Source organism: Caretta caretta, chromosome 12, assembly GCF_965140235.1.
Source record: "Caretta caretta isolate rCarCar2 chromosome 12, rCarCar1.hap1, whole genome shotgun sequence".
Classification (NCBI taxonomy): Eukaryota; Metazoa; Chordata; order Testudines; family Cheloniidae; genus Caretta; species Caretta caretta.
Window position 1 is genome coordinate 23382554 of NC_134217.1, and position 25160 is coordinate 23407713.

Sequence of the window (25160 nt, forward strand, 5' to 3'; positions counted from 1 at the left end):
ATTTTGAAAATAGTAGCAACACTGAAAACCAAACTGCATTCATGCATTTGGACATCATTATAAATCAATTATTTTAAAATATACACATTATATTTTGATTCAACCTTATTAATGCCTGTCCAAAAGTGTCTGATGTCATAGTTATGGTAACAAAGATACATACATTTGTAGAGAGACTGAAAAACCAGTCCTCAAAAATCAATACTGAAGTTTATCTATTAAATAAGTTAACTAATTTTGGTAGAAATAAGATTTTTTCCCCATAGTGAACATTTATTAAGCTGTTTGAAGCATAGGCAAGTAGGGCAAAACATCCATATGGGTACAAGCTAATTAGAAAGAATGCTGGACTTAATCCGTCACTGTTCCTTAGGGCAAAACAAACAAAAGGATATGTCTGACTCCAAACATCTGGGTGCTACTAAAAAAAGTAAAAATACAGTTCCATTCATCCTGGAGGAGGTTACAACATTACATTAAAAAGTTAACATATAAAAATAAATGAAGTTACGGGCTGTAATCATGGTTCTGAAAGGCTGAAGACTGAAAGGCACTTAGCTTCTCCAGGACTTCCTGGGTATGTCCACACTGCAGTTAAAACACCCCCAGGTGGCCAGTGTCAGCTGACTTGAGCTTGGGCTAAGGGCTGTTTAACTGTGGTATGGATGTCTGGGCTCAGACTTGAGCGCAGCTCTGGGATGCTCTCCTGTCGAAGGGTCCCCAAGCTTGGGCTCCAGCCAAGACTAAATGTCTACAACGTAATTGAACAGTCTCTTAGCCAGAGCCCGCAAGCCTGAGTCAGCTGACATGGGCCCGCTGTGGGTTTTAATTGCAGTGTAAACTTACCCCTGGATGCTAAGTTTGTAAAATACATAACGTATGTATGCATTAGGTAGGCAAGCAGTGTGTGCCTCAGTGTGTTGGTTTGGATTGCACCAGGTGTCAGGATATTTCAGACCCACAGGTTACCTTATGAACCTAGCAAAGCAAAAAAAACACTGCTTCTTGTAGCAGACAAAAACCACTGCGACCCCTGAGTTCAAATTCATGGAACATGTGTATTTCAGCATAGGTACAGAATGCTACTGCCCTGTGATCAACTGGGATGTAACAAGTCGAACTGGCTGCATGTACACAAACAAAAGCAGAGACTTAAGTCTTCCTTAAACCAGGTCCTGTCCTTTTCTGATGCTAAGCACGAATGCAAAATGTCACTTATCTTTCCTGTTGTATTGCTCCCCCTCATGCCAGCTCATCTGAGAAACTGCAGGTGGATTTTAAGGCAAGACTGGCACTTTGCCATAGCTTAGTGCAGAGTTAGTAGCACTGATTGTATTTGTTTCCAAACATGAGCAGCTAGTTAGCACAACTACAGAGAGTACTTCCTTCATTCAGTTTCCAAGGCAGCTTTTCAGTGTAAATCACTTTAAACTCGGATTCTGCCCATTTACTTGACTACTTGAACATATTTTTTTCAGATGAAATAGGTCTTCGGTGAAGGTAACGTAGATCCTAACTCTCTCTTCTTTCCACACACCTCTCTTAAAAAATTATCCTTACATATATTAAGAAAAGACCACAAAGCAAACACACAGGAATACTGAATTAACAAATTCTCTTCTCCCTCTGTATAAACACAAATGGACCTCTGTGTTTACCGATTCCATAATGTGTAAAAGGAACGGCCAACCTGAAATCTAGTCACAATTTTAAAAAGTAATCTAAAAGCAGTGTCAGGTACTACCCTCTCCTCAATTCCCCAGCAGCTGTGATGGTTTTACTGCCACATTTTCCCCACTGTTACATGTCTGTTGGTGCGTGTGATGGAGACTCACAAGCAAAAAGAGAAAACTGACTACTCAGAAGAGACTATGAAAGTTACGCAAAGTAACATCAAATGCACAAGGTAAATTTAACAGCCAAATTACTTTCCCTCCTCCAATCTTTTTCAGTTACAGTAAATTTAGATGTTACTTGTAATAAATAGTATGTAAAGCAGCTGACTGTTCCTTATGTATAAAATAAATACTAGAGAATATCTGATCTAGCACAAATTCATCCCCAAATCTCTTCTTTCTATTTATACTAATAAAAATGCGACACATACCTTTTTTCCTGATCTTGACAGTAACATGCTGCCCATAGTCTGTTTCTCCTTCCTCCGCTGATGATGGTGCATAGCTTGGTGCTGTTTGTAGCAACTTCATGATATTTGAATTCTTAATAACAAGAGTTTCAGTTTTCACCATTATTAAAACAAAGAAAACATCAGTATACATTAGGTTTCTAGTAGTCAATGCAGAATGAGCTGGTTAATCCTTTTCAGCCAAAATGACTGCAACAAACAGCATGATATACACCTTTATAAATACAAACCTATAATTACATGAATATTTTAATCTAAAGTTTAAATGGAAGCAGAAATTCATCTAATGTTACACAAGCTCTGCTATTCCAAACTGGTGAGCTAAAGGTTGTATTCTCCACAGATGGTCTACCATTAAAATATTGCAGATTTAGAAAAGATGAAAGTTACCAATTCTACAAATTGCTGTTTTAAACCAGGTAATTTATGGGTTGATCTAATTTATGAATAAATAATAGATGTAATAAGATCCAGGCAGCAGTGCACCTTAGGGGCTGTTATAGAGTACAAAGCTGAAAGCAGAGTGACTGTAATCACCCACGCAGTGCAATAATCCCGGGTAATTTAATATTGTGGAGCGTTTATTGCTATTACTAAATGGGGAAGTTAGAGCTGTGCATTTAACTAAACATTATTTAGGTAGAATTCCCATCACTCACAGCCAATTAGAATATCCCAATATCTTCTTGATTTCTAAAGCATTACTAAAGCAATAACTAGGGGAGTAGCCATAGGAGATTCCCAGTGCTCTTCCCTCAGAGCATGACTATACACATGTGGCTATACCCATGTGGCTCAGAAAGAAGGCTGTTGCTGTTTTATATTTTAAAATATAATCTTTCTCCCATTTTCTTTAAAAAAAAAAAAAAAAAAAAAGTACAGTCACTTTAAATTTCCCTGACTTACTGAACACAGTGTGTTACAAGAGGTAGGCACTCCCCAGAGGGCAAACGGACAATAATTCAGGTAAGGGAAAGTGTGAGGAGGTTACTAGAGAAGATGAGACTAGTATAGGATGTATTCTTGGAAGAGAGGACACCAGGCAGGCAAGGAGCAGGGAACTGTTCCAAGCATAAGGTAGCAGTCTGAAAAAGGACAATAAAGGGAGTGGTAAGGAGGCTGGATTAGGAGGAGAGTAGGGAGTAAGCAAAGGCAATAGGCTGAAGCAAGAAGACTTGGAGGCAAGATCATGCATTACCTCTGAAGGGGAGCGTGAAAAGGGCTTGAGTTTGACATGGTAAGAAACAGCAAAAGGGAGTGAAGGGAAAATGTGGAGATAGCTGGAGTGAGGAATACAACTAGCAGTGGGACTGATATCAAATTGGAGGAGGAGAGAAGAAAATGGAGGACTGGAAAAAATGGTTTCTGTAATCAAGATGAGAAATCAATCAGAGAATGAGCAAGGTTTGCATCAGAAGAGAGGGATGTATGGATGTGAAGAATGAGGGGGAGCTGTATTATTTTTGCATGAATTTTATATGTTCCCCAGTTTATTTGCTTGATATTAATTCTGTCTGACTACACAGAGTTAAATCAAAGGGGCTGTTAAGAAAAAAAAACAAGCAGGAAATGAAAAAAGAGATAGAAACCTCCTCAGAGAATACTAGGCGTCCTTAACAGAAAGTGAGGAGAGGGGGAAAGAGAGACACTATTGAATCAGGAAATGCCTACCTACCTGGTTCCTGATTTATTCCCCCAAGGCCAGAACCTAGGATCAAAGGGATACTAAACCATTAAAACCATCACCTAGACAGGAAGTCGGGGCTGGGCAGCAGCTGCTCAGGGGGAAACAGAGAGAGAGAAGCTTCAGCAGGGCTATGTTGCTCCCAGCACAGAAATGGATATAGTTGAGCTAAGTGGTGCTTACCAGAATTTGTAAGGCAAGTTTAGATTAGACCAGATTCATATAGACTTTTGGTGTTTTAACCCTTTTCTCTTTGCTTGCGAGGTTATGCACCTTTGGATGAATAAACAATATATTTGTTCTGAATAAGTTGTTTTGAGGTCACTGTAATTAGCCACTGGTCACAGACTCCCAAAGAAAAGTTTCTTGCAGGTGCCCAATACAGTTAGGCCTGTCATATTTACAGGCACTGTAACACAGGGCGCTGCAAGCCAGAGATCCAAGGGGTTGGAACACAGTGAAGAGAAGGAAGCCAAGCCAGGCACCTAAGGGACAAGAGGGACTGCAAATGGGTCTAAAACAGAGGTGGGCAATCTACGGCCCATGGGACCCTCCTGCCCAGCCCCTGAGCTCCTGCCCCAGGAGACTAGCTCCCGGCCCCTCCCCCCGCTGTCCCTCACCCCCGCAGCCTCAGCTCACTCCACCACCAGTGCAACGCTCTGTGAGCTCCTGGGGCAGCACAGCTGCAGAGCCCGGCCTGACCCGGTGCTCTGTGCTGCGCGGTGGCAGCAGGCCGTGGCCTGGCTCCAGCCAGGTGGCACGGCTGTAGCAATGCCAGCCCCCGGTGCTCCAGGCCATGCAGTAAGGGGGCATGGAGCAGGGGGGGTTGGATAGAGGGCTGGGGAGTTCGGGGCAGGGGTGTGGATAGGGGGCGGGGCGGGAACAGGAGGTTGAATGGGGGCAGGGGTCCCAGGGGGGCAGTCAGGAAGGAGGGGGGGTTGGATGGGGCAGTGGGGGGCAGTCAGGGGACAGGGAGAAGGGGGTGGTTGGATGGGGCAGGGGTTCTAGGCGGGCAGTCAGGAATGAAGAGGAGGGTTTGGATGGGGTGGCGGGGGGCAGTTAGGGGCAGGAGTCCGGGGGCAGTCAGGGGACAGGGAGCGGGGGTGTGTGGATGGGGCAGGGGTCCCGGGGGGGCCGTCAGGGAATGGGGGGCTTGGATGGGGCAGGGGTCCCAGGGGGGTGCGGATAGGAGGTGGGGGCCAGGCCACGACCCCCGGCCCTCCATACTATTTCCAAAACCCAATGTGGCACTCAGGCCAAAAAGTTTGCCCGCCCCGGTCTAAAACATTGCTTTCCCTGACAATGGATTTTGGAAATATATGATAGGACAAAAACAAACAATCTGAAGAGCCCTTATTCCTTTGAACAATCTGCCTCACTATCATCTATGGTAGAAAGCATTCAGCTTCCCGCAATGGACTTCTTTCCTCCCCTTCTGCCAAGCAAGGATTCTCCTAAGGGAAGCAAAAGAATTCTAGTACTCAACAATATGGTCCTTCAGACTGCCCTGACTCACCCAGCCATGAAGCACATCCTGTGATAATTTAAGTCAGAGAATTACTTGCTCTGCATATACTTAAAGCTTCCATCCTCTTTTACTAAAGAATGTTTTGTTTTGTCTTTTCCCTCCCTGATGGCATATTTTGCTGTAGATTTCAATAAGTAACCAATGGCAGTTTTTCATTAAGAGTTAACAGAGATGGTACCCCAATTCTATTTTGCTTTTACCAATATGTTTGCAACACAGTTCCTTGTGGTACATGCTGTTTTAGCCAGACAGTTCTACAGAAGCTACATGGAATTGAAAGAATCAAAATAAGGCCATTTCTAGTCCTCTGGAAACACAGTTAGAATGCAACTGAAGAACTCAAATGAAGGAAACTTCAAACAGAAGGAATTTGAATGAAGAACTTCATGGAATTGAAAGAATCAAAATAAGGCCATTTCTAGTCCTCTGGAAACACAGTTAGAATGCAACTGAAGAACTCAAATGAAGGAAACTTCAAACAGAAGGAAATTTGAATGAAGAACTTCAAACAGAAGGAAATTTTGTTTAGCTGGAAATTCTCAACAGACCTGTGATAAAACAAAACTGAAGGAGAAGGAGAGAAATGATATTGTAAGATGTTAATCAAAAACAAGATTTATCAAATGAGCGCTAGAGCTTCATTGTGCTTCAGGATTTCCTGCCCTCACCTATCATTTTAAATTAACAATATTCCTGACAATCCTCGCTTATGTTTGGCTGGAAATGGTTATGTGACAAGCCTGTACAATTCCATTTTCCTCCTAAGAGATTAATACTGGAGTTTAGAACAAGCTAAAATGGGACAACTAATAGTAGATGTGGACTTTCTTCACCTACCAGCTCAGCACAGTCAAGAGGTGTACACTGTCTTTTGTTCCTAATGTGGTTCGAAGCACCATTCTGAAGTAACAGCTCTACCAAGACTTCATATTTTCCTAACACAGCCTCATGCAGTGCTGTATTTCCCTTTCTGTTAGAAAGGTTGACTGAGGCCCCATGCTGGAAGAAAAAGTAAACATTTGAATTAAATGTTATAAGGAAAAAATAGCATCACACTACCTTTCTCCTTGTCTCCTATAAAAAAGCACAGAGTACTACACCAAAACAATCCATTAGAAACCTTACAGCTACTTACAGAAAGTGTAGATTTCCACAGTGAGTTCAACAGCAATAAACACTACAACAGTGATCATTCTCCCCTTAATTTCATGAATCAACTCATCTCATTTTGCATATATCTGCTACATATCCCACTCATGTTGGTGAGGCCTGAGAGAGATCTTTAAGAAGAAAATGCTTTTGGTATATTATCAGCTTTTGCTACCAGTTATCTGGAATTCTGATGACATACACCATTAGCAAAAAAGCTAGACACCAGGCACTAAGTTGTTAAATAATATATGTTACTTGCAATAACATTACAGAAGTATTTATCTAAACAAAACACCATAGTGGATGGAGTTAATGGGGGAGGGATACAAAACTGCTCTGAATTTTCCTTCCAGCAGTTTTAAAGGATAAATGCATTACTAGTATTAATACTAATGTTTTGTATTCAGTACTTGTAATATTAAAGGTTCCATCTTAAATATCACAAGAGGAAGGATATTTTGAACATAACCTTTTCTGTGAAGAAGTCTTACCTCTAACAACAAGGCAGCAATCTCATGTTGGCCATTCAAGCAAGCATAAATTAAGGGAGTATTTCCATGTACATCCTTTTTATTTTGTTTAGCATTGCAATCCACTAGACACTTTACTACCTATGGGAAGAGAGATTAAAATGCCAGTTTAAAATACTTTAACTTACCAGAATCATAGAGTTAAAATACCATTGTCATTACTGCAACACCATTAATGACACTTCTAATGGAATATATTTTCTGATACTGTAAATCAAGAGTGAAGTGTTTCAGATACTCAGAACCAGTGGTTTAATTTAAGAGTCCCACTGATGCAGAGAACACTGGTTCAAACTAGGAAAAATTCAGAATCTGGATTCTTGAACCTTGTGTACCCCTTGCTCCATGTTCCTATATTGTGCCAACTTGTTGTAATGCCAATAAGGAGCATCTTATGCAGACAATCTAAAGGCTACTTTGTTACCTATGCCCATCAGACTTACATGGGCCTGCATTTTCAAATGTGACTTGTGATTTTGGGTGCCCAGCACTTTTTGAAAACCAGGCTTGCTCAAAGTGGGGCTGCCAAAAATGGAGGCACCCAAATTTACCAGTCAACTTTGGGAAGTTAAGTTCATGGAGAACAAACACAGATAGATGGAAAAAGCAGTAATTTCAGTATAAATTTCCACTGGTCACAATAAGAAAGTTTAGTTATTTTAAGCACCTAATCTAGGAATGCTGCATGCAATTTACTTTCCTTTAAAATAAACAGGTTGGAGGATATCCTTAAAGGATCCAATATAAATTTAACATTCAAAGAAAATCCAAACAATGAAAAGATTTTTCCTCTGTCTGAAGTCTGGATGCTTTGCTTGGTATCTGTCTGGATGACACAGCACTCATCATGGCTGACAAGCAGTAGAAGGATGCTTCTCTCCGGGTCAACTGCTGACCATCTGGCACAGTTTTCTACCTACTTTGTTTTAATATTTTGCTCCTTAGAGGTTAAAAAAAATTAATTTGAAACTTTCCCCACCAGTCCCATATAGTCAGTAAAATAAATAACCTGGTTCTGGAACATGTGAATTGTATGTGTGTGCACGCACACACACACGGCCAATGACCTTATAAAGGATGAATGCCCCACAGCAACGCCATCCTGGCATCCCTCATCCTAGCAGATTAGGGAGTTGTAGGATAATTGGCAGGTAAGTACTATACAGTCTAACACCAGAGAACTAACATTCATTGACCATTCATGGACATCTTTTCCTCCTTGTTTACATTTTCTTTAGTATTTTCTCTCTCTCTCTCTCTCTAAAGTTCTCTTCATTTTAATTCCATTGTACTGGCTTTTCCTCTCTTCTTTCCACACCCCAGAGAGAAAAGGAAGAAAAATATCAGATTTCTCATCCCCTTCTCCATTTCTGTCCTTTCCACCTGCTTTCTCACATCCAATATTTTCCCCTTCCATTTACTGTCTCCCCTACATCAGTCTCTTCAACCACTTTCTCTCCTCCCCACCACCTCAACTAGCTTATTTTTCTCCTTCAGTACTTTCCATGTCCGCAGCTGCGCCTGGAACCAAACAGGGAACTAAACACCATTCACAGAGCTTCAAGTGGCACGTCTCCCTGCTCTGACTGCATGATTAAAGAGCAGAAGAACGTAGCACTCCCCCGTAAGGACTCCAATGTGTGCATGCATATACACACACATATCCTTGAACTCTGAAGGGAGAGACTTTCTTCCTCTGTGAAGTTCTCAAAAGATACTGAACAAACCCTCTGAAAAGCCCAGGAGATGGACATGCCACAGGATGAAAACAGATCCACCTGACTACAGTTTTCTGAAGGGTAGAAGGAAGTTTCAATCCCTAGATCAGCGTTACGCTAAAACTAAACTCAGGTGTGTACAACACTGACCACATTCCATCTAAAAATGCAGCAGCAAGTGCATGTAAAAGGAACTCAATGACTTCACGTCCTCAGAGAAGAACGGAGCACAACACAAAGAAAAGAATGACCCAAAGTATATGAATACATAGCCATAAGGGAGACTAAGCCAGGCAATGTAATGGAGAGGGGATGAAATCCTGGGAAAATCTACTTAAAACAGCATCACTCCCAGTCTCAGCAGGGCTAATTTCACGAGGTCTGTTAGCAGAAATTCTGCTACTAGCAGATAGCTATTAAATTAGTTTCTTTTTAAATCTTTAAACATGAGGCAGAAGTTTTTAAACATGGGTTGAAATCAGTCTAAAAATGAATAAAAATATGTATGAAAAGCCGGTTCACAAGACATTTATTATAACATGTTTGATATGAAATGGTTCAATTTGAGCCAACACTTACATTATACAGTAATTTCAGGCCATTAAGAAGGAGAAAGCCCATACATAAACAATTTCAGTACTGAGAGAGTGGTTACTGCAGCATGGGAGGCATCTTCTCTCTCTTTCTCAGGGGAATTTTCTGGATAGGAGGTTTTTTTAAAGACATAAAAACCTTTAACTTCCTTTTTGCTCTATGTCAGGCTTATCTTGACTATTTTCCAAAACCACTTAGTTATTTTGGAACATGAAATATTAGCTAACAGCACTACCTGATGCAAACTGCTTTGCTTGTTTGGCCACAAAGTTCAGACCACCAATAAGGAAGTTGTATTTTGTTTTGAAGTGAAAAGAATTCTTTCACATAAAAAATGTTTGACTGACCCATAGTTCATAGTGTGTGTTACTGGTGTATACTTTTTTCTAAGCATACGTATGATGAAGAGACCGCTAGAGGTGATATCCTGTAGTATATATTTCTTTTGTGGAGACTAGAACTATTACTCTGAAAGCTCAATTTGTCATTTTTGACACATCCATGCCAAAATACAATACAAAAAGCACATGGGAAACAATGTAAATAGTGACAATTCTTTGGGATACAGACCAGGGTCAAGGCCTTCTATTCCAGAACAAAACAAATCTATTCTAGTAAGTGATGTTGCAAATATACACTCTGGGCTGAGAATGTTATCAGTAATATTTCTGGAGGGCCAACCCTCACCCTTACTCCCCCACAACAGGACTGGATTCCTGCTGTGCTAGGTGTTGTACTAACACATATGAAGACACAATCCCTGCCCCAAGGAATTAATAATCTGATTAAATCAACTTGAACCACAAAAATGTACATGAAAACCACATTAAAAGCCTACTCCACAGCATAGGTATCAGAAAAGTGTCTGAGCTTGGGAGGCTAAAGTAATCACAAAACTAAAATCTTTTCAGTCTAAAAGCCCTCTTTAAATGGTTAATTTGGGAGAAGTCATTCTACCTTGTAATGAGAAGTGTCCAGCTGCCTATATATGGAAGCTTTAATAATTTTTAATACACCCAAATGTGCCTCACTTGAATGTAAAGATATTTCTCACTGTTAATACACTACACAAGATGAGTTGTAAGAAGTCAGTGTCAAAGTAGTTTGCAGATTGAAGAAATGTATGTAGCAGATTAGTGTAGCGGGCTAATGGGTTAGTTCTTTCACTCCAGAAGGCCTAATTTTCACTGCATGATGTTGACTGCTGCCAAGTGACAAGTCAAGACAGTCTCTTGGACCTGATTATGCTTCCAACCGAAGTAATGGCAAAACTCCCACGATCTCCAATAGAAGTAGGACTGGGGTCCCAGTGAGTTAATGAGAACCATCAAGGCCTCACCTATTTAGATCACAGATTCCCTTGAAATACCTTTAGTTTCTATGTTTGTATCATATAGAGAAGCTCACTAAGAGAATACAATGGATGCAGAGGACACATACATGCCTTTATGACAGACTGCCTGTAACCAAGTGTTTTGAAATTGTATATATATTCTGATATCTGAATGTGTGTGTTCACTAATATAAAGAAGATACACACACACTGGGAACTACTATTGATTTTCAGGAGTGTGGGGTGACCTCAGGTCTGTCAGGTTGTGCAGTAAAGCAGAGCTATAACCCACTTGCATTTGACTGCTGCAAAGTGACAATAGCTTGCCTTCCTGCAAGTCCCTCCGCCATTTTGGATTCAGAAGGGAGTCCCTGAGGCACCATATCAAGTTTAACATTTAGGAGGAATACATTCATCCTGTGTCCCCTCTCCAAAACAAGGGGCCAGACCCGTCTGGTCTAGTTTACTCACCTCACCCTTCAAAACAAAATCCTCAGGCTAGCCCAGCACAGTCCATGCTGAGGCTACTGAAAGAGGCTTTATCCCTTACCCAAGCAGACAGAGTGCCTCACTGTGCCCAGTCTGCTTCTTCAGCATAAAGCAGCACAAGGAACAATACTATGAAGTCCCCTTTATACTCTGGCCTCTGCTACCTTAACCAACCCTCCCACTTCCTGGAATGAAGAGAGGGGATAGGAATTTGTCCCCTTTCTTCCCCGTTCTAGTCTCCTCCCTCCAAGGACACACACTTACTCAGCTACCACCCACACCCCAATAAAATCTACCTGCTGTGCTTATAGCTATGAAGTGAACCAGTTACCTGAAAGTGACCTTTCTGACAAGCCAGATGAAGAGGTACAGCATGGTTAGTATTCTTTGCACTGATATTGGCACCGTGTTTCAACAAAAGGTAGACTAACTCAGGATGCCCATGCAGTGCAGCCACATGTAGTGGTGTAAAGCCATCCTGGTTTGTAACATTTACTCCAAGTCCATTAGCAGGGATTCTTGCAAGCTTCTGTTGGGAGAAAGAATAAAACCCACAGAAAACTGATCACAACACTTTCTACTCAGTAAAGAGCAGTTAAATACCTGCATAGTACATATGAAACAGGCAGACAGACATTACAAACACTATTGTCCAGGGAGTCTTATTTAAGACCTTCAGTGAGATACCTGGTAAAGCCAAGCAGTTGGGTGGCACTGGCATCAACAGCCCGAGCCAAGCCAAAAAAAACAAAAAACCCCACAGAGTCAGCCAATCAGATGGGAGCAAAAAAGGCAAGTGGCACAGCAGGATAGTGCCCCCTGAAAACTGGCACCCGGGGAATTATCGCCCTGCTGCCCCACCCCTAGAACTGGCCCTGAGCACTGGTGACGGATAATTGTCTTATTTTTCCCTCCTTAAACAAGATAGGTTACTATAGAGAAATTTCACAAAAAGATTTTTATTATTAGCAGGGACTGAAAACTGCTCAGTTTGACAGGTGATTTAAGAGATCCAGACTTGCATTAGTTGTTAGCTCTAGTGGGATATAGTATGGTATGACTGGTAGGGGTTAATGTTACACCTCACATTTGTTTTACACACTTGATTATAGAACTGAACACAGTCTACATTCTTAGAGACAGATATTACTTAGTCTACTTCCCTGCTATGAGAAGGTCCAGTTTTTGAGGGCTACAACTACAGCTAAAATTAATTCCAGTCCTATGGAAACAATCCATGGCACAATATAGTGTATACTAATAATTGCTATAGTCTTTGGGAAATCACAAACTTTGAGGAAATGGAATTCTGCAGATCTGCTAAACTTTATTGATCTGCATTCGTATGACAGCCCTTTAGGAAACAGTACCCTGACTGAGACAGAACAGTAGGAGGGACTATATGGCATGAATTCCTTGGAGGCCGTCTATGGAAAAAGTTACTTGAGATCCAACTGGGATGTGGCCTACAGACTACTTAGAGAATGTCCTGTTCTACTGCTCTCTCAGACTGCATGGAAGCCAAAGTTTCACAATGGTAGTGAACCTTTCCCATTCTTCCCAACTGCAGTGTGTAGTTGCAAGATTACTTAACAAATGCCTTCTTATTTTTATTCAAGAGCCAGGTGGTCATTCCACAGTTACCAGTTAGCTAAACTAAAATGTCTCAAAGCCCTTGTTTCGGTAAGCAAGAGATTCCATCACTCAGTCACAATAATCATTTTTCCTTCTCAGTTGCAGATAATTAGCATTCTATTTTCTTTAAATTATGAGCATTCCTTATTTCCACAAATGAGACCCAAAACATGTGTTCTAAGGAAACAGTTATCAGTATTTATGCATTCAATACTACTCCTCATTAGGAGGCATGGCAGTGGCTTCCAAGAAGGAACATGATTAATCCCATATCATAGCCCATTTCTCTCTCTGCTATATGATAAATAATGGGTAAAGGAGACAACAATTCTCCATAATTTTATCTAGCTCTTTAGTTTTTTAGATACAGTTTGAATGAAAGATATGATAAACAATAAAGTGGTCTTATAAGTATTGTATTGATATTTATGAGGACAGGAAATTTCCTGCTAAGATATTACCAAAGAATAAAACGTTCCGTGAGCCAAGAGGGCAAGTTATCAAGGGCCTAGAGCAGATAAGGGGGTAAAGGAAACAACTGGGAGGCCTAGAGCAGAGTTGCTCTTTACCCTCACGTTTACGAAGTTACTCAGAACTTACTGAAAACATGGACTACAAATCCTGGACCAAAACAATACAAAAAGGGGGTGAAGAAGAAAATCCAAAAATACAAGTTTTCCACTCCCCCATCAGAAATCAAAATGAGCTTCTGAACACTGATTCTCTATTCCAATCCTTTCCACAGCCTGATTATCAAGTACAGCAACTTCATCTCATAAGGTGATGAACTCTATTAAGATCTGTTTCAGAGTAACAGCCCTGTTAGTCTGTATTCGCAAAAAGAAAAGGAGTACTTGTGGCACCTTAGAGACTAACCAATTTATTTGAGCATGAGCTTTCGTGAGCTGTAGCTCACAAAAGCTCATGCTCAAATAAATTGGTTAGTCTCTAAGGTGCCACAAGTACTCCTTTTCTTATTAAGATCTGTGCACATTTATTACAGGACTCTTGTGAGCAGAGACGCAGCTGTGCAGAAGAATAGGAATATTATTTCCCTGGGCTAAAAAAACCTAACTACAGGAATGCAAAAGTTATTCTATCTACAGAACAGAAAAAAATTCCAACCTTTTGTATTGGCTCACATTTTGAGCACTGGCATAATGGGTGACAAAGCTCTGGAGTTACTGTATCGTCAGCTTCGTCTGCTTCTTCTATATCTTCCTCCATCCATTCCAAAAGATAGCGAACCTGGCATAAAAAGGAAGTCCGACTTTATATTGCCCAAAATTTCTATCTCCTGATAATTAAAAACATGTACATGTTAATTTCACAAACACAGAATAAGTTAGAGAGCCTGAATGAGCCAACTCCCAACCTTGGCTTCCCTGCAGGCCAAATTAAAAAAAATTAATGTTACAGTTGACAAGGCAGCCAGCAGCAGTTCACCAAGTAACAATGAAGTAAATTATAAATGACTTCCTACTGCCTAATCAAGACTTCAGTGTTCACCTCTGCTTAAACCCTTTCAAATCCTTTTAGCTCAGATTGCTAAAGATTAGGCCAAAGTTTGTGCCAGTTCACGTCAACATGATTCTTTGTTCATCATCTGCTTTTAAAAGTATAGAAGTGACAAGGATGATGAAGTTTAACCAGCATACAAACTGTGCAGGTGCAATACATTTTCTCCTCATAGCTATAACTTCTCATGAGCTGGATGCACTTCCTAAGCCTGGAAGGGCGACCTAAGTTTGTGTCTAAATAATATGATTCCTTCATTTGTAAGACACATTTCCACTGAAGACAATCTACAGAGTAATGCTGCACATAGAGAATATTCACTGAACATTAGTGTTACATGTAGTTGTAAATAACAAAAACACCATTAAGTAGTTCTTTTTTGTTTGTTTACAGAGAACCTCATTAACCCATTGTGGACCAATGAGATTTGGGGAATACCAAGTAATTGTATCTGTCTTAGGTACTTCGATCAAGCCCATTATTGTAGTATCCAACTTCCTCACAATCTTTTAATGTATTTATCCTCACAGCACCTGCGAGGAAGGGCAGTGCTATTATCCCCATTTTACAGATGGGGAACTGAAGCATGGAGAGATTAAGTAGCTTGCCCAAGGTCATACAGCTAGTCCATGGCCAAAGAGGGAATTAAATCCAGGTCTCCCAAATCCCAAGGTAGTGCCCCAAACAAATGGACAATTGTTCCTTTCCAGGTGTCAGGGCAGGGTTAAAGTGGTCAGAGCATCATGTTATCCTTGGCCTCACCCCAGCACTCAAGAACAGCCTGAAACAAGTAAGGGCACTTATTTGGTGCTGGTGCTCTTCCCCTCCATCTGATGCATGGTGTAAGGGCTTCCAGGGCTCACGTAGCTCTTCTGGGGCTGCCACAGGAATGGAAAGGAACCTGTCCATTAGGATTATGCAGGATTATGGTAGCATGGAGAGTGCAAAGCTTTAATATGTGCCATCTTATTCCTCTCCTCTTAGGCAGCAGCATTTATAATAGAACAAATGCCTGTGTGCTGCTCCAGCACTAAAAGCCCCTGCAGGAGCATGTGAAAATGGAGGTTACTGCCTTATTGCCTTAGAGGGGGAGAGTCTCTAACAGATCTGCCCTGTGCCTTCCAACGAGCAGTGGCATAGGGCAAAGACAGGGGGCAATGCCTCCTACCAATTGAAGACAGAAATAAGAGCATCTTTACTGGATTCCATAGCGGGGCTTGATGCTGCAGGAGTGCACAGGCAATGGATCTCCAAGCTGCTGCTGAAGCAGAAGGGAGAGGGGCAGCTTTTCTACAGGCTTCTTCCCTTTCACCCACTCAGTTCAATCCTGCAGGTGCCAGCAAGGTCTTCTCCTTACCCCCCAGGGTGGTTCAGCAAGCCACAAGAGCACAAACAGCCTGGCCTTGCCCCCAGGCAGAAGCAGCTGGAAGGAGCACCAGGAGCAACAATGAGGGCCTTAAGCCTGTTTCAGGGTATTAAGTGCTGGGGGATAGAGATAGAAAAGGGATATGTTGTCCTCCCTGCCATCCCATGGAGAGTATGACTGCACCTGTATTCCCCTCCCTCTTCACAAGTAAGGTCTCACCTCTCTGAAATGCAGTAAACTGCAAAGCTGAGAACTTCTCTTGGGTAAGTATGCGGTTGTAGAAGAGCAAATTAGCGAGGTTTTACTGTCCAGTGTATCTGTGCATGTCCAGCAATAGCTAAAAAGGGCAGTGTTTTGTCACTGCAGCACCCTGACTGCAGGAAAACAATTTTCAGTACCCTAAATAGTTTCAGAATCTGCAAGGTTCTCACACTGCAGACCCTACTCTCCAACTCTGTACTGTCACAGAGTAACATAATCACCATCACAAACATAAGCCCAGTGATGAGCTGCCAAAATCTTAACAACCGGTACCCTCCTTACCCCACAAGGAGGTTGTGGCCCGCCCCCGCCCTTCCGGGACTCCTGCCCCATCCAACCCCCACTCCAAGGATCTCTGTCCCATCCACCCTCCTCCCCCGTCCCCTGACTGTCCCCAGAACTGAGGTCTCGTGGGCCACCGTAGTGGGTGCCCACCCCGCCCTGCCCCTAAGAGCCAGAGGGACCTGCCAGGGGGCGAGGTGGGGAGTCCCAGCAATGCTTACCTGGGACAGCTCCAAGGAAGCATCCGGCAGGTCCCACTGGCTCCTAGGGGCGGGGGAACATAGCTGGGGGGGAGCAGGGGGAGCAGCTGCTCCACCCCACTGATCACATCAAAAGTGATGCCTTAGGGTGCAGAGTACCCACCGGCAGCTCCCTGCCCTGTGCCCAGCCCCAGCTCACCTCCGCTCCTCCTCCTCCCCTGAACACCCCCCCACCCCGGCTTCCCGTGAATCAGCTGTTCGCGCAGGAAGCTTGGGAGGGCTGAGAAGCAGGTGGCGGCTTCGCACTCAGGCCCAGGGAGGCGGAGGCGGAGTGGAGGTGAGCTGGGGGGGGCCGCGAGGAGGGCCGCCCGCGCCGCAGCAGGTAACCCGGGGGCAGGGGTGGCACGCAGGGGAACTGCTCCCTGCCCCAGCTCGCCTCCGCCTCTGCCTCCCTTGCTTCTCAACCCTCCCCAGCTTCCCGCGTGAACTGATTCGCATGAAACTGGGGGCAGGGTAGGGGGCGGAGAAGCAGAACAGGGCGGAGCATTCAGGGGAGGAGGTGGAGCGGAGGTGAGCTGGGGCCGGGCGGGGAGCTGCTGGTGGGTGCTCTGCACCCACCAAATTTTCCCCATGGGTGCTCCAGCCCCAGAGCATCCACGGAGTCGGCGCCTAAGGCGCCACTTTTGGCCAGTTGTTCAATTTAGAAGCCCTTTTAGAACCGGTTGTCCCTCGCTGGACAACCGGTTCTAAAGGGCTTCTAAATTTAACAACCAGTTCCTGCGAACTGGCTCCAGCTCACCACTGCATAAGCCTCTCCCCGCATTAAAACTTTCGAAATGCTAATGCTGAGATTTGAATTTATGTCTCACCAAAACTTTAAAACATGCTACCCAAGCATATCTGTTTCCAATTACCATGGATTAACCAAGGATTTTGGTCAAAACATTAAATGCACTTTAAAATAGACACACACATTAAGTATCTCATGAAGCTGTTATAATCGAATCTTGCTAATTAATGTATGTCACTTCACAGCTTCTTTACATTTCTGAGTGAGATGCAACCCAGAAAAGCAACCAATACTGCACTCCTGGACTAAAGAGCTCCATTTTGCAAGTCTGCTAGCTCCCTGGAGACCCATAATATTTATTTATTCTGTAGCAGATTCTCTTTCTGAAGTATACTATAAAACACATTCTACTAGCACACACAAGAACAGGCAATGACAAGCAATACTAGAAGTTAATGTCAGGAGTAATTACACATTATGTGTTTCAAAGAACCAACTGACTTTACCATAGCATGGCCTGAATAAGGCTGCCTTTGTCAAACAAAACGCCCACTGACTTCATTTCCTATTTGCCTAAGTAAAGAGCTAGCCCTAAATGCATAAACATACCAACATCCCTCAACCCAGATAATCACCCATGTAAAATATTTGCCACATTTTAAACATCAGAAATAATGTAAATTTATTTCAGAGACGTTCTTTAAGGTGATCTTTCAAATAGGCAGGCCCAAAGCCACTGAGAGTTTTATAGGTAAAACCAACAGCTTAAAGTCCACCTGGAAACCAGTAAGTACCAATATAGGTCCCCTAGCACTGGCTCTTAACGAAATATACCATTTAAGAAAGCAGGCTGCTGTATTTTGCACCAGCTTCAGTTTCCATATTGAATTGTTCTGTAACAGGGTCTGCATTAGAGAGAAAATGTTGTAATCCCCTGGCCAGATGCTGATAGTGTGAAGCTACTATGGTCCCTACTAAACTAATTCTTTGAAGACTACTGAGGATCTATCACACTGTCCAAGTTGCCATTTAGGGCAACTGATAGCGGACAAATACCCTCAAAGGGGCCAGTGTTGTCCCATATCCTCTAACTCCTTCCCTCAAGCTACTATCACCAATTCAAATTCATCTGGACCGAATTTTAGCCATCATGCCTCAGTCTCAAAACAGACATTAGTTAAGGCACTCACCTGTGTCATCCAGGTTGGTCAAGGAAGATTTAAAACTGAGTGTAATCCACATACTGAAAACAGTGCACTCCGTGCCCACTCCCTTATCCCCCAAACAGCCCCATCTATAAGTTGAGTAAGAGGGATAAGGAAGTAGAACCTGCAGATCGCACAATTGAGACTCCTTGGGGAAATAACAAGTGGGGTCCCGCAGGGTTCAGTTCTGGGTCTGGTTCTGTTCAGTATCTTCATCAATAATTTAGATAATAACATACAAAGTACACTTATAAAGTTTGCGAATGATACAAAGCTGGGAGTGGTTGAAAGTGCTTTGGAAGATAGGATTATAATTCAAAATGATCTGGACAAACTGGAAAAATGGTTTGAAGTAAATAGGATGAAATTAATAAATAAGGACAAATGCAAAGTACTCCACTTAGGGAGGAACAATCAGTTGCACACATACAAAATGGGAAATGACTACCTAGGAAGGAGTACTGCGGAAAGGGGTCTGGGGGACATAGTGGACCACAAGCTAAATATGAGTCAACAGTGTAACACTGTTGCAAAAAAGCGAACATCATTCTGGAATGTATTAGCAGGAGTCTTGTAAGCAAGACACGAGTGTGACATTCTATACCTTGGGGGAGCATCCTGTAATCCCCATATTCCTCATTTTTATGTAATCGTGATCTTACATATAAAGCATGCCTTGTAAGATATCAAGGGAAAGCTTATGATCTGCTGAAAGTCATTCTCTATCCATATATGTATATCATTAATGCATATGAAGTTATGAGAATTGTGTTGTATGCTTGTCACTAAAACATGATGTAAGTTGGGGAATCAGCCAGATATTAGCTCCCTTGAGGCAAGAGCAAGGAAAGTAACCAACACCCGAGTAGGGTGTCAAACAACCCATCAACAGCCATTGTCCAGCAAGGAAGCTACAATTCAATGACTCACCTGCATGAGGCCACACCAGGGGAATTGCTCAACCTTGCCTGGAGACAAGAAGTAATTCTTCCACTCTATTTCGCACTGATTAGGCCTCAACTGGAGTATTGTGTCCAGTTCTGGGCGCCACATTTCAGGAGGGATGTGGACAAATAGGAGAAAGTCCAGAGAAGAGCAACAAAAATGATTAAAGGTCTAGAAACCATGACCTATGACGGAAGATTGAAAAAATTGAGTTTGTTTAGTCTGGAAAAGAGAAGATTGAGAGGGGACATGATAACAGTTTTCAAGTACAAAAAAGGTTGTTACAAGGAGGAGGGAGAAAAATTGTTCTTCTTAACCTCTGAGGATAGGACAAGGCTTAAATTGCAGCAAGGGAGATTTAGGTTGGACATTAGGAAAAACTTCCTTTCAGGATAGTTAAGCACTGGAATAAATTGCCTAGGGAGGTTGTGGAGTCTCCATCATTAGAGATTTTTAAGAGTAAGTTAGACAAACACCTGTCAGGGACGGTCTAGATAATACTTAGTCTTTCCATGAGTGCAGGGGACTGGACTAGATGACATCTCGAGGTCCCTTCCAGTTCTATGATTCTATGAAACGGGCAGCTGTTAGTTAACACCCATTGGAACCTCTCATAGAGAAAAGAACAAAGCTGCTGAAAAGCACCATTTACTCCTGCTAAGGTTTGTGGAAAAATCAACAATCTTCCATGATCAATAGAACTGAAGGCTTCTAATAAGTCTGAAAACTGACAGGTCTTCTAATACCAGCAGGAACACATGATCTTCATCTACGACGCAGTCAGTCAGATGCTGTACTAAAGTCAGGTCTGGTCCAAGAGCAAAGGGAGATCTGAAGTATCCACATATGGAGAGAATTATTTTACCACAAGCTTCTGAGCAGACTTACTCAGAAATGAAAGACTGATAATCATCATTCACGGCAAGCAGTGGTTTCTTGAGCAAAAACCACACAAACGTTTCCTTCAAAGTGTTTGGTAGCAAGCATTCTCTAATACAACTCTTAGCAATCTACACCAATAATAGACACAGCCTACACCCTACAGGAAGGACATAAAGATCTGATGTTTAATCAAAAGCATAGGTCGTGGCATGAAGCTCTCCCCAAAAACTCCAGTAGCTCAGAAAGCAACATTAGACATACAACAGTCATTTCTGTGAGGGTTTTCTCCCAGCTACCTTCCTGCAAAAAAAACTTGACCACCAAACAGCTTGCCAAAAATGAAATTACTTTTATCTACAAAATAAGAAGAAGTTTCCTTCCAAAGAACCAGACACTGAGGGCGTGTCTACACTTACCTCCAGAGTGATCGATCCAGCGGGGGGTCGATTTATTGCATCTAGTGAAGATGTGATAAATTGACCGCCAAGCACTCTCCTGTCGACTCCGGTACTCCACCGGAGGGAGAAGCATAGGCGGAGTCGACGGGGGAGCGGCAGCAGTCGATCTACCGCAGTAAAGACGCTATTTTTGTAGCTGAAGTTGAGTAACTTAGACCGACTTAGCTTGGCCCCCTTCCGCCTCCCCCCAGTGTAAACCAGGCCTGAGAAAAGACACTCTGGATTAACCAGGCTATGTACAGCCCAAACAAATGTGCTGTCTAAGATTTTGCAGATGCTATGATGGAGGCAAAGAACTGTTTATTTGTGGCTTCCTGCACAACCACAGCATTACAATTTTTAAAATCTTTAGGCTCCTTAGGATTTGTTTAAAAAAATTTGCTCTTGCAAAGCTCAGCTAGCAGTCACAGCAGAAATCTACAACAGTGCTAATGACTCTACTGCTGCTTCTGTTCCTATGGAAACAGGCTTCAGATTGTCAAGAACAAGATAAGGGCTTTAAAATAATCACATTTTTTTAACAGATACCCACAGTTGGAACCTGTGCCAGCCAGCCAGACAACTCCTTTCATAATGAAAAGTTTTACAAGAGGACATACAGCAATTCCATTCAGCAACTGTAGTAAGTGAAGCCACACGGTATAAGCTCAAGAGATTTGTCATCAGAATGCAGAGAAGGCACTTCTCTGTGTGCTGCATTGTCAAATACTGGTTCATCCGTGTTGGAACTCAGTATTTCCAGCTGAAATCTCAGTAATTTGTTTCATTTGTCTTAAATATTTTTCTCATATGCTTTAGGCTTTGGCAAAACTGGTGAAAAAAAATCACTTGTGCAAATTAATGTGAAATTGTGAATGTTTACTTTATTCTTTTATAAAGACTTAATCTTGAAGAAGGTAAATACTCCCATTTTATGGATGAGACACTGAGGGTCAGGCAACTCACTTGAGTTTCTCAAGACCACACAACATATCAGTGTCTGAACCACAATAAGACCCAGGCCTCAGATTTCTAATGCAGTGACAACAGCGCTGAACCTTCTGCTTTACTGTTTAACTCCCTCAGGAACATCCGGTAGTTGTGAAGCATTCAACACAAACAAGCTTTGTACAGTCTACCATCTTTATGATCTTTATATTCAGTCACAGCACAGGATAGCAGCGCTCATACAAAACAATAAAACATTCTAAACACAACGTTCCTCACTAGCTTACCCTTCCCTTAGGAGTCCACGAGGGATCATTTGTGTTCCGTCAACCAGGTAGGCAGGGTCCTCTGCCCCCTTGCCTACCCTGCCCCTGCAGCAGCGTCCCTACTCTTAATCTAGTGCAAAATGGCTCTCCCACAGTCCTTTCATAAGATTCCTGCTGGGGTCACCTGCTTCTTTTGGTCTCTGCCTGGTAAATTTCCATTACTTACAACCCTATCCTCCCTTCAGACCAGAGGAGGAAGTAGCTTCTCCCAGCAAGAGCAAACCCTCTGTCCCAAGGTATTTGACAGTAAATAGAAAAACACTGAATGTTGATCATTCACCATTGTCTCTGGCCTGGCAGAGAGACATGACAAAACCTTGCTAACTCAGAGTGGATCCACATACATATAAGCTTTCCATGGCACAGTAATTTCATGAAACAATTTCGTAAAAACATCTCCGATTCAGAAGCAGTACAGACAAGACCCCTAAATCATCACAAGTGCCTCCATGACAAGACACTTCAGCAGCATTTTCGAAAGTGGCCTCCTCTTATTACACATGGCTGAGTTTTTGAATGCCCAGCTTGAGACACGTGGGGCCTGATTTTCAGCATTGAGCAACCATAACTCCAACTGAAGTCAATGGGAACTGCAGGCATTCCACACCTTCAGGGAAAAAATTCAAACTCACAGGGGTCTGAAGTTGGGCATCCAAAATAAAAGGCCATTTGTAGAAATATGGGACTTAGCCTCTCTGCGTCTCAGGTTGCCCATTTGTAAGACAGGGCAACACTATTTACTCTATGTGAGCCTGAGAATAAACAGGATATAAGATGTCCCCAGCCCCAGGCAGGTGGGTATTACTATCCCATTTTACAGATTAAGAAATAGTCTCACAAAGTTAAAATGCCTAACCATAGGAGGCAGTAAGGACTAGACATAGCTCTAGCAATCAGCTAACCTGTATTCTAATCTTACTTCTGACAATGACTTGCTGGGTGACCTTGACCTAATCAATAAGGTCAGGTGTCTCTATGTGTAAATGTGGGTTTTACATGTTTACTTAACTAATGAGTGTACAGTATTACCAATGGTTCTTTCCTTTTCTTAATCAGCTAGTAGGTAAACTTATACCTACCATCTGACTGGTATAGAAGACACTAGAGAATCAACTACATACTATATATTATATTCAGACAGATGACTTATGATGCCATATCAACATATCTGTTAATCCTGGTATGTGTTACCCTATGGGAATTTTTAGAAAGATTCATTATGTACATACTGTACATAAACCCGGTATATCATATACTCTGTTACAGGGTTTCCACAATCTTCTGTTTTACGATGAGTATTAAAAAACTACAACAAAAACCCATGTATACCCCCAAATTTAGAGCTCTAATTTTTTTTAAATGTCAGCTGCTATTTTTCAGTAAAATATCTTCAAAAGTACCATAATTTTCAAGTATTTCAGAAGAAAAGAAGGAAATTGCTATAGTAGCTCAAATGTATCAAGACAGACAGTAAGTAATGCAAATTATAGGATATAAACGTTCATGTTCATATTGCTGTAGATGTCGACTCTTTATTGGAAGTGAAGTACAAAAGTCAAAATATACCCAAATTGTGTACTATTTAAACCCATTTTTACTCTGTACTTGCTAATGACATACTAATGCCAACTTAAATTTTTATTTATGGTCTCTGCTATTGCCAAAAACACTAAATAAGAAAAGCCAGACTTCCATCCTACAGTATATGCACATGCCCAAATATGTTATATATGTACTATGTATACACTGTGAACAGGGAGTGCTTAAAATCAGCAGGTTGAAACTTTCTGTTTATATTGATTTGGAGCTTTGATCCGTCTCTACTAAAGGTGCTGGCAACTTAGAGTTCAGGAAATATTTGTCAATTTCAAACTTTCATAATTGCTATAACATATGAAGGGAAACTGAGTTGTGAACGTTCTTGAAGTCTGAGCTCTTTGCACATGTGAAGTGGAGTAATGTGCACATTTTTAAAGTGTTGGCTTTAATTCACAAGGAAGAACAGTGTAAATAAATTACTCAGCATAAAAAAAAACAGAATATGGAATATAACATAGAAAAAACCCCACAATATCCTAATAATGTGGCATCCAAAAGAACTCCAAAACCCATACGCCTTATTTATAGAGATGGAGACACAAACCCGTGGACAGCAAAAACAACGAGGATTCAGAAAACACAGAAGAAAGGAAAAGAGTAATACAGGAACAGTGACTTTGCCATATTTTCCTCTCACTGATACTGGAATAAATCTGAAGAAACTCTACTGAAGTCCACAGAGATACACCAGATCAAAACTAGCATAAGCAAAAGGAGAATCAGACACTGTTTTTTTCTGGGATTCACAAGTGTCCCAATTTCACCAGTGGTAAACAACTCTGAAATCTGGAGGCCTGCCACCTAGATTATAGTTTGGTGCTACAAAAATAATTGGATCAAAGCAGTTTCTAATATGCATTTATTTAGTGCCCTGAAAGTACGTCTATCTGAGCTGGAAGACATTTCTTGCTTTGGGCTGGAGTGCTACTAAGCGCATTTGAGGAACTCTGTTCTAAATGAAGTAAGCATAGGATACATCAGCTTGGAGTTTGTTTTATTTTTAAAATCACAAGGGCACCAAATAAAAGAATAAAACTAAGATATTTCAAATCAATGAATAAAGAGCATGTTTAAAAGAATTATATCCATAGTTTTCTCCTTTAACAGACAATATTTTATATTTGCTCAGATCTAAATTATTCTCTAGAGCACCAAGTAATTTCAAATTATTGACTTAAAAATATTGTTAGCTGAGTACTTTTGGAATGTGAAATGAATATTCACAGCAGCATAAGTCAATCAGCACTTGAGTCATATTTTTTTTAAATGAAATTGACTATGCATTCCCCATGCAGTGTTATGTGTAAACAGCTTCCTCAACTTCAGCAGGATAGCTGGGAATTCAGTATTCTACATCAAGTCATTCTAAGAACTTACCATTTCCAGATCTCCATCAGCAACTGCTCTTAAGAGTTTTTCTATCTGTATATAAAATCAGAAAAGGGAATTTTAGTTGCTTTGGTAATACTGGTATTAAACTGTACTCTGAAAATCCAGTGTCCTTTATTAACCTCCTAATCTTAATCTGAAGGATTACAGCTGGCCCATTTCAGATATGTTGATAAAGTTATAAAGTAAAACGTTATTAACTT

General features: G+C 41.7%; 1 protein-coding gene across 11 annotated transcripts in view; it reads right to left on the minus strand.

Moving 5' to 3' along the window:
- ANKRD27 (ankyrin repeat domain 27) overlaps nt 1–25160 on the minus strand; it is a 74411-nt gene that overhangs the window by 7598 nt on the left and 41653 nt on the right. For 9 of the 11 annotated variants that reach the window (XM_048870714.2, XM_048870710.2, XM_048870713.2 and 6 more), the window contains 6 exons: nt 24946–24990; nt 13935–14057; nt 11506–11703; nt 7002–7121; nt 6196–6357; nt 2108–2219 (listed from right to left, as the gene is read on the minus strand). In XM_048870714.2, coding sequence (XP_048726671.2) covers nt 2108–2219; nt 6196–6357; nt 7002–7121; nt 11506–11703; nt 13935–14057; nt 24946–24990 — 760 coding nt within the window. Of the gene's footprint in view, nt 1–2107; nt 2220–3003; nt 3855–6195; nt 6358–7001; nt 7122–11505; nt 11704–13934; nt 14058–24945; nt 24991–25160 lie in introns of those variants that run through there. The other 2 variants (XM_075118408.1, XM_075118407.1) reach the window with 2 other exon arrangements.